This window comes from Sinocyclocheilus anshuiensis, unplaced genomic scaffold (genome assembly GCF_001515605.1).
Source record: "Sinocyclocheilus anshuiensis isolate Anshui unplaced genomic scaffold, SAMN03320099.WGS_v1.1 scaffold1154, whole genome shotgun sequence".
NCBI lineage: Eukaryota > Metazoa > Chordata > Actinopteri > Cypriniformes > Cyprinidae > Sinocyclocheilus > Sinocyclocheilus anshuiensis.
Window position 1 is genome coordinate 2,640,217 of NW_015542345.1, and position 13,100 is coordinate 2,653,316.

The 13,100-nt window shown below is 35.2% G+C and overlaps 2 protein-coding genes across 2 annotated transcripts in view; one reads left to right on the forward strand and one right to left on the reverse strand.

Annotated features, from left to right (window-relative positions):
- Window positions 1–1,931: 1,931 nt before the first annotated feature.
- Window positions 1,932–4,425, reverse strand: LOC107691398 (homeobox protein BarH-like 1). The gene is made up of 4 exons (XM_016489967.1): window positions 4,041–4,425; window positions 2,763–3,054; window positions 2,491–2,575; window positions 1,932–2,396 (listed from the first exon to the last, which is right to left on the reverse strand). Exons 1-4 carry the CDS (start codon window positions 4,240–4,242, stop codon window positions 2,229–2,231), a joined length of 747 nt encoding a protein of 248 aa, XP_016345453.1. The 5' UTR covers window positions 4,243–4,425; the 3' UTR covers window positions 1,932–2,228.
- Window positions 4,426–9,225: 4,800 nt separating this feature from the next.
- Window positions 9,226–13,100, forward strand: part of LOC107691336 (protein tyrosine phosphatase domain-containing protein 1-like) — a 15,661-nt gene continuing 11,786 nt past the window's right edge. The window contains exon 1 of the mRNA XM_016489890.1: window positions 9,226–9,367. The gene's annotated coding sequence lies outside the window, so the exon portion shown is untranslated. The remainder of the gene's footprint in view (window positions 9,368–13,100) is intronic.

A 13,100-nucleotide genomic window follows, 5' to 3' on the forward strand; every position in this document is an offset into this window, starting at 1 on the left:
ATTTGAATATACTGAGTTTTCGGAAAAGGCGGATGGAGACTGTGGGCTGGTTTGCGGCTGCTTAATTCAGAAAAAAAAAAAGTCTAAATACAGCCTAATTAATGTTTTACTGTTATTGTACGCAACCACATATGGGCTATTGATGAGTGCCGTTGTTTTATGTGTGTTCTTGAATGATGATCCTGTCCTGGCACTATAACTCCAGTCTCCAGATTTATACAGGACCAAGAGAACCTATATTAGGATCAAATGTACCAAGATAATTGAGCACTGCAGCGCATCGTTATTCCTTCATTAATGTATGATTTTGATTAATAGCCTTGTCTGGAGTTCACATTGGTAACCAACGAAACCAAGAACATGTGAAATTAATTGTACCAAATCACTAAGGTAATAAGGTATTCTCTTTATTCCAGGCAGGGTATTATTTCGTCCACCCAGACTAAACTATCAGGCCTATACATAAAAGAGACTTGGTATTAAAAATGTCTCATAATTATTTCCTTCACTGTTCGATGATTGTCTGCTCTTTGACAGCTATACTTTATTTGTGTTCTTATTTTTGTATTAAATTGAACACGGACTTAATGAAAATGCCACAAATGTCCCAGCTCAATATTTTGTTGTAGGTACAGCCAAATATAGAATGAAACTGATAAACTGGATTTTAAAAATAAAAAAGAAAGATATGACTTGTTCGTGATTCCGTTACAATAAAATTATATTAAAATTTGTGTCCGCTAGAAGAGCGACATTATATGAGAGTCTACGTCCGTAAGGGTTTACATATTTTAGACTACAGACAGTGACCCAATGACATAACAAGATCACTGAAAGCAACACTTAAACATGTAGCTATATTTCTGCTGTATATCCATTGTTTATAGATAATTTAATGTAACCGGATTATATTGTTATAGTCTATTGGAGGATGATGCTGATGGGTGATATCAATAATTTTGTCCAGAAGGTGCAAAATACGCGACTTTGTTTTACTGGAGTGCATTATTACTTTATAGCTATACAGTAGCTTTTACTAGGCCACGTCATCAGCAAACTTTTTACATCTTGTAAATGCTAAGCAAAGTAGCAGCTGCCTCACCGGTATTTCAAAATGTAAAAGTCCGTATGAAAATATATGAATCAAAGATTAGGCTAATAGAACGATTTGAATGTACAACTTAATTATATGCATTAACAGCCTTGTAAGTCTAATATTCTATTCGTTAATTTTCTTAATGCAATTAGGCTATTTATAACATGTTAGCCTACTGTTTATTTCAAAATAGTAGGCCTATTTTCTTGCATCATGAGGCAATCGAGAAAAGAGAAGTATTTTCTAAATAGCCCAATTCCAAAGTGATCAGCAGAAAAAGATCCTTTTAGCATTTTGCAAATACTGTGGTGCAAATTGAACAGGCCTTCATAATCATCAAACTGCAAATCGCTTACTTCAGACACTTCTTCTTGGCACCATAACCAGTGTCTTTGATTAAAACGATCTTTCTGTGAAAACAAATAACCTCACTTCGAAAATATTGTGTTACCACATATTTAATTTTACTGCGTAAACACGCCAAAATAAGTTTAATGCGCGGTGTGATGGCGCTCAGTTAGGCCATAAACAATTCCGCATAAAATTACACAGCTCGCATTCGATGAGCCTCAGAGATATGGAGCATGAATCGGACACAACATGAAACGAAAACCAGCAACGAGGGATTCCACATTATTTACGGTTATTATTATTAGCCTATTATTAGTATTATTTTTATTAACCTATTATGGTTGATTTTCCTGCTGTCATTTGTGTCTTGTGGTGCCATATTTTAGAAAAAAAGGTCACATTGCCACAACGTAAAACTGTCTTCGAAAATTTTTAATTTTAATTTTTTTTAGAATATTTTTGAAATACCAATGAAAAGCGTAAAAAAGCACAATATATGCCGATAAAAAGTTCATGATACCACAGCCTTCAATGCTGAGAAAAAGACCATTCACTACTAACCACCGCTCTGGTCCCTGGATAAAGTTCACTATGATTTTTCAAAGCCCGCAAAAGTTGGCGTAATCAAACAAACAGACAAAACATAGGTAGTATAAAATCAGGCCAAGTGGTTAGGTCTGTAAGTGCCAAGATAAAGGCATCGGTGCACACTGATCCAAAGATGCCGATTATAGGCACGTTCGCTTCCTGGAGACAAACATATTCGCACGGATGTCCTCGTTTATTCCTCTTGGTTTGCGTCAGAAAGTGAAGAAGCACCGCCGTCGGATAAGCGGTCCGCTTCTTGTGTCCTCTCCTGCTCCGACAGCTGCTCGCTGGTGGGGATGGAGTTCTTTTTTGGACGGCCCTTGGGTTTGGTCGGAGACTCTAGTCCTCCTCCTTGCAACACCTTCGAAGCAACAACGATACACATCAGTTTAGATTTTCACAGGTAGGCCTATGACAGTTGAATCATAATTTGTATGCTAATTATTATAACTTACGATTTTTTTCCATTTCATTCTTCTGTTTTGATACCATGTTTTGACTTGAAGCTGACTCAGGCCTAGAGACTCTGCTAGGTCTATTCTGTAAATAGAGAAAGATGTCGACTAAGCCATTTCTTAGACAACACCAATATGTTCTTTGCATGTAAGCTGTGGTTCCATAATTACGCTCATAACAAAATAATTCAACTAGGGAAAAAGTCAAACATTTACACTGTTTTAAATAGGCTACGTAAAATAGCCTAATTTAAATTAAAAAGCGTGTTTACCTGTCAGGAGTTGAGAGATACTTCTGTTTCTCAAATCGTTTTTCCAAGCCCATCAGCTGTAGTTCGGTAAACACAGTTCTACTCCTTCTTCCTTTCTTAGTCCTGCTCAGTGCATCAGCTCCATGGTCGAGTTTTCCCCGAAGATGGAGGTCCAGCGGGAGATGATGGGATGAAGAGCCCACCTGCAGACCAGCGGCGCCGGACAGAAGCGCAGAGCCCAACGGCGCCCCGAGCGAGCAGGACAGAGGAGACACTGGAAACTTCAGGATACTGGTCTGGTCTGCTTTCAGGACTGGAAGTAAAACAATTGTATGTGTGTGCGTTAGTCATGACAATTTAGTCTGAACTTGCTGATAGTGGCATTTTCATGTCAGTTAAAAAAAAGAGTTTGGATGGATCCATAATGGTTCATCATAGCGAAAACAGATTTTTATGTGCAAATTTATATAGGCTTATAAAATAATATAACAATTTTCCTGATCAGTCTAGCTATTAGCTACAATTGAATTATATGCTTTTGAATCCATAAGGAGTTTTACGTAAGATAGGCCTACTAAAAATCTTGAATAGCGATACAGACTAATGATTAGTTATTTAAATTACGTCTTGGATTATTTTTTGCTTACATCTTTCCATCCATAACAAGTGGTGTCATTTAAAATGTACAGTTTTATTTTCCATACTGTAATATTTCAACGTCAACTGAAAGCTGCATTATTTTTCCTCAGTGTAGAAATGTTTTCATTACAACATCTTTATTTCTAAACGTTCAACTTGTCACAATAATTTCAGTCTTGATTTTTGCAGTTTCATCTGAATTTTCTTCATCTTAAATTCAAAGTTGTTGAAAAAGTGCAGTAAATGTATCAATGCAGTTTGTTACTTTTGCACCACTATTATTTTAGTTTACAGTTTAAGGGGCAGATTAAACACTTTTTTATTTTCGTGATTTTTTTTTTCATGCACGGGCTGGTAAGAACTCTCTTTTCCAGAGTATAAATAAAAAAGCATGAAATGCATGCAGTAGGGTCTGAAATGAACGTGCATTTGCAATTTTTACAAGCTTGCTCGGTCCAATGCATTGAATATTTTTCGATCTGAGATATCTGATTTGTTTTATATTGGTCCGTAGAGACAATGTGGAATCTTTTCCCTGTGAGTAGGCAAATCGAGAGGTTGTGCAATTTGAATGTCCCTGAATTAAGAGAAGGTTAAGATTAAGGGATTGCCCATGCCGGATCTCAAAATATCGTCTGACTGAAAGGTCACGGTACTTACCTAAGTGGTTGTGGTATGGTCTGGCGGACAAAAGGGCATGTACTCCAAATTTTAGAAGGTCTCCAGTGGGACTTGATACCTTGTGATCCGGATGGTCTGTAAGAATCTCTTCAATCATGAAACTCCTGTACCTGTGAGACCTTTGGTCTGGATGGGCATCCGGGGGGTAGTAGTGCGCCCCAATCTCCAAAGGATGTTGCATTATTATAGTTTAAATGTAGCAGATGTTCTCCGAACCTCCTGGAAGCCTGTAGAAACCTTGAGGTCACATTGAGGATTCAGATGTCCTTGTGAAGCACCGAGGCATAAACGTCCATTCAGATTTTTAGATGCGATCATTAAAAAAAAACATCCTCACGGTTGTGGAGAACCTTTGAAATACGTAAATAAGTCTCTGACTGATGCTCGATCTCAAAACACGAGTGAAATTGCTTTCTTTTCTGTTGGCGAGTTCCGAAATGTGTGGTCCCGTCCATGCAGCTGGAGTGAGAAGTCTGATCCGCCCAGTAAGGGCAGCCTGTTTCTGTTCTTACCGCACCAACTGAGCTCTGAATCAGGAACATAGACGTCTGAGTTTAAGGAGGTCTAGCACAACGCCACACCTCCTCCTCAGCATGCTTGGGCACCCTCTGTAAATAAAGGGAAAGAAAACACATAGTCAAAGCATTTCACTTGTGGTGCGACTAGTTTTCAAACGTCTTCGATCATTTGAATAAGTTTAGTTTTAAAACGGGTCAGAGATGCTGTTTGGTCGGATATATTATTATTCTAAAATACATTAAAAAAATCCATTCATACTAAAATGATTTGAATAGATACTGTACACTTCTTCTATAGGCTAATGATGTTTCCATTTCTGAACTAAAAATGTCTTGTTGTAGGTCTTGTACATATAGGTCAACATGTTTTTTTGCATTTGATTTCTGCAAGATTTGTTTTAATAGTCTCGAACTCCATTTGTTACTGATCCATTCATTACTCGCATAGCCTATGTTTCACCGACGTTCTTGTCAGTCTATCAGCTTAACAAAGAAATAGGTTCTGGGCTATAATTCAATTACGTTAGAGACATTTTTATTAAATTTAAACTTGCAAAAAAATAAACGAAAGTCTTGCCAAAATAAATCTGAATACATCCGAAATAAAGATAGGAGCTTATCACAGAATGACACATCACCTTCATCAATTAGGTTATTAATCATGGTTATTAATAGATATACCTATTCAGTTTTATTTAAAATTTAAACTTAAGCGACTGAGGCCCTTAAAAACGTCCGCAAAAATGTCCTGCAAGAATTGGAGGAACGCAAAAATATTTTAAAATATCGTAAATATTTGCGCTGATGCAATATATAGCCTACATATAAAGTATGTAGTTCAAAAATGTTTTACTGGGCTTTTAATTGCATGGCACTTTGCACACAGTTTCCAATTTTACTTGTGATGTTGTAATTGAAAATAAAAAAACGTTTCTTTACGTGTTATTTTGCCATGTTATAATTCGATGATTAAACAGTGGTGAATCATTTATAGGTTATTCACCATCGTCAGGAAATTGTTTTGAATTTTAATTCTTTTTTCTTCTTCTTGAAAATACAGTGAATCCATTTAACATGGCAATTCAAGTGTTATAATCAAAATACTGTTTGTAATCTTTCAATATAAGGTGCTATTTTTACGCAAGGTCATTAGATCAAAATGCTTACATCTTTTAGTTTGGTTTATTTTGTGTATTTATAGCATTCCAATTCATATTGAAAAATTCATAAATAGACTAATGCAAAATATCTTTAATTGTAAAGTGAGACACTTCTGGTCAGTGGTAAAGTCTCTCCTTTAGACATATAGACCACTGAATTGTGTCATGTTACAGTCTTTTGACAGAAATTATATTTCTTTCTTTGTTTTAAACTGTTTAGTAATACTATCGCCGTCGATTTTAACATTAACTCCAGAATTATGCAGCAGCATGCACGTTTTCTTTTTCTTTCTAGTCTTTTTATTCTTTCTTCTTTATCACACTCGATTTTTCTTTGTCTCTTCATGCGAAATTATGTTGTTTTACTTTCATAAAGTGCGTATCTATATATGGATTTTCACTATTATAGGCTAATTACTATTGTTACTTTTAGTTGTGTATTATTATATCTTAAATACTGAATTTACATATTTGCAATCACAGAAATAAAGATATTGACATGGACATTTCTGTAAAGACATTTTCTTAAAAAGAAAGAAAGAAAGAAAGAAAGAAAGAAAGAAAGAAAGAAAGAAAGAAAGAAAGAAAGAAAGAAAGAAAGAAAGAAAGAAAGAAAGAAAGAAAGAAAGAAAGAAAGAAAGAAAGAAAGAAAGAAAGAAAGAAAGAAAGAAAGAAAGAAAGAAAGAAAGAAAGAAAGAAAGAAAGAAAGAAAGAAAGAAAGAAAGAAAGAAAGAAAGAAAGAAAGAAAGAAAAAGTCATACACATCCAACCCCTTCTCCTTATACTAAGATAGTAGGCAAGGTGGCCTCTGGTGGGAGCGCTTCTGTATTTCAACCACTAGGCGACATCATGTGAATGCTGCATTGCAAAGCATCAGTGTATATCAATAAGCAGATGCAATTATCGATTTTTTTTATATATATGTAGTCTTTTACTAGCTGCATGCGTGCACTGAAAACACTGTTCAGAAAAAAAAAATAGTTTTAAACTGTATAATTAAACAGTGGGGCTATAGCCATTAACCGTGCAGTAGCCTACTGTGGGAAGTGGGACCACTTCAGCAAAAGGATTAGTGTGTTAAGCAACTATGTGCTTAACCATGTGCACCACCAAGCTTCCTACAAGACAGCCCTGGTCAGTCTAGAGCATCATAAACATCCATCTAATCTGATCAAGCATGCCTACTTATATGCTTACAGTGGAGTTCACAACACTGAAAATCTGGGATTCCAAATGTAATTTTTAACTTGGGAGTGGGGGGGTACTGAGTATTCTAGAATTTTGAAATGTTTAAAACAGGCCACCAATTCATAAGCAAATTTGTGGCATAACCCTTAATTAGATTAGACGCCATATTGAATTTAACGCGGTCTTTACAAAGGCGCGACCTGTAGGCTATAAGCATTTTTATGCAATATTTTCGTCTACTGAAATTTTGTCTATTAAAAGTTTTTATTCGGGAAGATGCTTTGACATATTATGGAAGCCCGTTTCCGCCACTGAATAAACAGCATGCACGTTTTCTTTTTCTTTCTAGTCTTTTTATTCTTTCTTCTTTATCACACTCGATTTTTCTTTGTCTCTTCATGCGAAATTATGTTGTTTTACTTTCATAAAGTGCGTATCTATATATGGATTTTCACTATTATAGGCTAATTACTATTGTTACTTTTAGTTGTGTATTATTATATCTTAAATACTGAATTTACATATTTGCAATCACAGAAATAAAGATATTGACATGGACATTTCTGTAAAGACATTTTCTTAAAAAGAAAGAAAGAAAGAAAGAAAGAAAGAAAGAAAAAGTCATACACATCCAACCCCTTCTCCTTATACTAAGATAGTAGGCAAGGTGGCCTCTGGTGGGAGCGCTTCTGTATTTCAACCACTAGGCGACATCATGTGAATGCTGCATTGCAAAGCATCAGTGTATATCAATAAGCAGATGCAATTATCGATTTTTTTTATATATATGTAGTCTTTTACTAGCTGCATGCGTGCACTGAAAACACTGTTCAGAAAAAAAAAATAGTTTTAAACTGTATAATTAAACAGTGGGGCTATAGCCATTAACCGTGCAGTAGCCTACTGTGGGAAGTGGGACCACTTCAGCAAAAGGATTAGTGTGTTAAGCAACTATGTGCTTAACCATGTGCACCACCAAGCTTCCTACAAGACAGCCCTGGTCAGTCTAGAGCATCATAAACATCCATCTAATCTGATCAAGCATGCCTACTTATATGCTTACAGTGGAGTTCACAACACTGAAAATCTGGGATTCCAAATGTAATTTTTAACTTGGGAGTGGGGGGGTACTGAGTATTCTAGAATTTTGAAATGTTTAAAACAGGCCACCAATTCATAAGCAAATTTGTGGCATAACCCTTAATTAGATTAGACGCCATATTGAATTTAACGCGGTCTTTACAAAGGCGCGACCTGTAGGCTATAAGCATTTTTATGCAATATTTTCGTCTACTGAAATTTTGTCTATTAAAAGTTTTTATTCGGGAAGATGCTTTGACATATTATGGAAGCCCGTTTCCGCCACTGAATAAACAATAAAAGAGGTAATTGTGACTTTTTATCTCACAATTCTGACTTTTTTTCTCAGAATTGCGTGATACAAACTCGAAATTGCGAGTTATAAAGTCAGAATTGCGAGATATAAAGTTTTAACCTTAAAGTTAAACCTTTTTTTATTTTTTATTCAGTGGCGGAAACGGGCTTCCATACATCTGAACACTCAGTATGTTGTTAAAAAAAAACAGTAGGCTACAGTCCATTGAATTCACTGCAGCTACTTCTATCACTCAGCCTCGTTTTCATTCCTGTCAAAAATTAAATGTGGCGCTACCCAGACTACGGTGTATTGACCACGTGAACTCCTTTTACTAAAGGTCAGATGTTCTTGGTTCTTGCACTATTTGACTATTTTATTATATATTATAGCCGTCTTTATTATACATAAGCTAATGGTAATCCGTGACAACCATATGAAATTTGATTTCATGGTTAGGCCTACTCTTTATTTAAGGTGTCCTTGTTACAGTGTAATTATACTTTTAAGTACTGAGTAATAATTCTTAACTACATGTAGGCCTACTTAATATGTGGTTAGAGGTATATATGGTATATACGTTTCCATTGAATTATGCATAATTTATCGTTATTATAATAGTAAGTACATGTAACATGTGTAACTAGGACACCTTAAAATAAAGTGTTGCCGATTTCATTATTTATAATGGCAGTGATATGTATTTGTAAGTACTTCAGTTCATTAGTTTACGTAGATCAAGTACACTATTAAGATGAGTCAATAACACTTAGCATGAAACTCAGCCAAATGTACTGCTCCTCAAGTGTTTAGCCCCATTTCCTCATGCGCTCGCCGCTCTTCACCCGTGCTTTATAGCCCTCATTTATCACATGACCACGGATCAGCCAATGACAAGCCTTATCTATTTCCTCCAACCTGTTACAATGTAACATCCCCTTGAGCAGCGAAACTGATACAAATGCACGCGACAACTGTCTGTTGTTGTCCATGCTTTTACATTTCACCATGACCCCAATGGAAACAATGGTCTTTAGCTAACAAAAACCGGATACAGGGACCAAGGTATGTAACAATCGGACACATGAGCCCTAATGTTAGCCTTTGCTTTTAGCACAGTAGCATTAATGGTTAGCTAGCTGAGAAATGCACCGCAAGAGATTAACCATACAGTCTATTAGTTAATCTAGTGATCTGCTCTTTAAACTCCTTTATTGTGTATTTGTGTCTCGATTTTGTTTTGAACCGATGCGCATAAGGGCAAACGCTTGATCTACAGAGTAAAAGGGGAAAACAAGCTGCATTGTCCTTCTCGTGAGCTGTAATGTATGTTACTGCAAATTAATGAATGTTAGACATTCATTTCTGGGATCAAAGCAAAATTTAACACGGATGAAATACTGAAAATATATATTACATTATCTTATGGTAAGTCTTTTGAAAGCATGCTGTTACAGAGCCAGTGCCCTCTTAATAACAATGTTATATTTGTATGTATAGGATGCCTTTATCCTATAGTGTGCAGAATATTATACTGTGTGTGTGTGTGTGTGTGTGTGTGTGTGTGTGTATACACATTATTTTCCCATGTGACATTTTCTTGTTATTGTGTCTGTCCAAGCTCACTTGGTGTTAAAGTGAAGAAAAATAGTATAATAACTACAGCAACATCTTTGAGCTACATTATATTAGAAATGCAATAAAAGAATGAATGAGAAAGAAGTGGACAAAATTTTACATCCTGGTCAAGCAAGTAAAGGGAGGAATCAGGGTCGTAACATTGATATTTTTAATTTTTATTTTCTTTAATTAGTAAAAAAAAAGTTATTTCTTTTTAAAATAACCAAAGCAAAATTGCATTGTCATACACATCAAACAACATAACAACAATTTTGATGATAATAATAATAATAATAATAGTGATAATAATATCTGAATTTATTTTTGCATGTTGCATATAAAATGTACTTCACTCCGTAATCAGGGAAGCAGTACATTACAAAACCAAATTTCTCCTTTGACCTTGGGCTGGAATTCATGATGCAGTTTAGTCTGAATGTCTTATATTGACGTAAATAAACTCCAAGCCAAATGTTTCCCATGATAGATATCTGCATAGATCAGTAGCTACAGAAACATCACGTGTACTTGGTGGTTTCTAAGGAAGAGGGCATGTGAAGGGTCAGACACTGAGCCAGCAACAACAGCAAGATTTCTCTAAACGCTTCAGCGAGTGCTATGATTGGCTGAGGTAACAGTGTATCTGAAAGGCCATGTAAGCCTAACTAAACACATTCACTAAGACATTTAAGCTGTCATTTACAGTATGCTGAGAGGTTGTGGCTTAACAAGAGACATGCTGAATAAACTAAAAAGCCTTTAACTCTAAATGATAATTTCATGCTTTATTACATAAACAGTTGTCATTTTATCAACACGATCAACAGAATAGTAGCTATAGTGGTAATGTAAACCAGTCAGTAGTCTGGTTAAAAATGAATGCATACTAATCAATGTGCAAATTTAGCAATAACACTAATCTGAAAGTATACAGTCCTTTTTATAACTCTGTTGGTTTTGAAAAGGCTTTGAAAAATCAGTTCAATGTTTAGATGAAAGTAATCGCCGCCCTTTGATTAAATCCAGTGGGCAGCATTCAAGGATTCACCCAAGCTCGGACTCTGACAGCTTTTGTAAGGATGACAGCTGGAATATTGTTTGCAAGCATGTTCATAATGTTAATTTATCCAAATACATTACAGCTATTTGAAACACCTGAACTGCAGGACTAAAATAGGAATGGATTAAGGAACAAAAATGACCTTAAAATACAAGACTCAAGTTGTCTCTTTATATTGAAGGGTTGATCAGGATTAGGAAAAATCCATTCCTAATCAGATGAATAGCACACACTGATTGACTAGTGTCAGGTTGAGTTTTTGGATGGCTCGAGGGGGATTCACTTTGTCTCTGTTGGATCAGTGTGTAAAGAGAAGTGTACGTTACAATGCAAATGAGTCTCATAATGCCACTCCGCTGTCATGCGTCTTCTCACTTTACAGTGTGAATTAATCATGGTGTATCAAATGACTGCAAACATCATCCTGAATGTGCCAAAGATCGCTACAGAAACCCAACGCAAATAGTCATTACTTAAAGCAGCACTGTTCTGATCCACTTTCGATTATTGTTAAAGATAAATAAATGACTTGAAAGAAATGTTCAACGAGACACAATCTAAATGTTTGAAACCGTTTTGAAATCGGTATATTTTTATAGATATATAGGTTGAAGAAGGCTGTTGGTCTGTAAAATTTTTCTTGGGCTATACAAATATTTGAAGTTGTAAATAAAGCAAAGATTATTCGGGTATGTTTTGTAAGAAAATACTATTTCAGTCATTCTACTTCCAGGTTTCATCTTTACTTCAGTGTGTTACTTGCTGTTTCTCAGTAATTATTTGTGAAATTTACTAGCGGAAAAAAAAAAAACGAGTGAAAATTGTTTCTACACCAGATTTATTATAGTTAGCTAAAGCTAAAATCATAAAAGTTTTTTGTTAAAATTTGTTACAACTACACTTGTGCATATTAAATAAACTTTAACTGAAATAAAATAAATTATAAAATACCTAAACTTATTTCATTTCAGCTAGCTGCCAGGGCAACATGTCTCATTTTCATTTAGTTTATCTTGATATACTAAAAAAATTCAACTTAAATAAACATGAATGAAAACTGTGTATTACTATCAAATTAAAATGAAAAAGAAGATATAAAAATAAAAACTAATTCAAAATATTAATAAATACTGTCAGATATTAAAAAATATCTCAATATAAAAAAAATGTATGAATAAAAATACTAAAATAATACCGTTTTACACTTTTTTTTTTTTCCAGTGTAGCATTGAGAGCTATAGGAGGAATTTTCAATTGAGGTTTATAGAAATTTATTGCAAGTTAGACACAGTATTTGAATAAGTGAGAACAGGCTGTAGGTCTGTGCCGAGTTCATTGGATGTAACTTCTCTTATTGCTTTCGTACTACATTTAGAAAGTGTGATTAGGAATAAAATCTCAATTTTGTATAGTAGTATTATTACCTTTGTCAGACCAAAATAAATAAGTAGTAATGTGAAAATCCAGAAGTAATAGCTCTGTTTTAGAGCAGGACGGTTACAGTCATTGACACTCTGACCTGTGATTAAAGTAATGGCTATTACAGTCACAATGGTAATGTGAGTAGTCAGCTGTTGACACTTGATATGCAGTGGAGTGTAGGGTTAACCGACACATTGAAGTTTCCATAGCTTCTCTGCACATACTAGTATAGAGTAGGTTACAAAAAAATGTGTCACTTAAAAATCCCTCTTTTCCTTAAAGGGGTCATATGATGCGATTTCAAGTTTTCCTTTCTCTTTGGAGTGTTACAAGCTGATTGTGCATAGATAAGATCCCTGAAGTTGCAAAGACTAAAGTCTCAAAACCAAAGAGATATTCTTTATCAAAGTTAAGACTCTGCCACGCCCCCCTAAAACGGCTCGTTCTAACACGCCCCCACATATCTACCTCACTATGTGGAAATATTTGCATAATGCTGCCCAAATGTGCACGCAAAGAAAGAAGGCGTGGTTTCAGTAACCACAGTTAGTGTTGAAGCAGCCATGTCAGGGAGATGCTGTGTGTTTCTAGGCGAATGCAAAAGCACTTTATTTGGCCTTCCGAAAGTAGATGCATTTAGGAATCTTTAAGATTACTTACAACAGAACAGCAACGCATTTTATGGACGACCGTTTC

What these genes read in the sequence shown, in the direction of transcription:
- LOC107691398 (XM_016489967.1), bottom strand. Translation starts at nt 4,242, where the DNA reads ATGCAACATCCTTTGGAGATTGGGGCGCACTACTACCCCCCGGATGCC. An exon ending in ACCATACCACAACCACTTAG is followed by an intron (nt 3,055 to 4,040) that starts GTAAGTACCGTG and finishes TTTTACTTCCAG; the next exon opens with TCCTGAAAGCAGACCAGACC. An exon ending in GAATGAAATGGAAAAAAATC is followed by an intron (nt 2,397 to 2,490) that starts GTAAGTTATAAT and finishes GTTGCTTCGAAG; the next exon opens with GTGTTGCAAGGAGGAGGACT.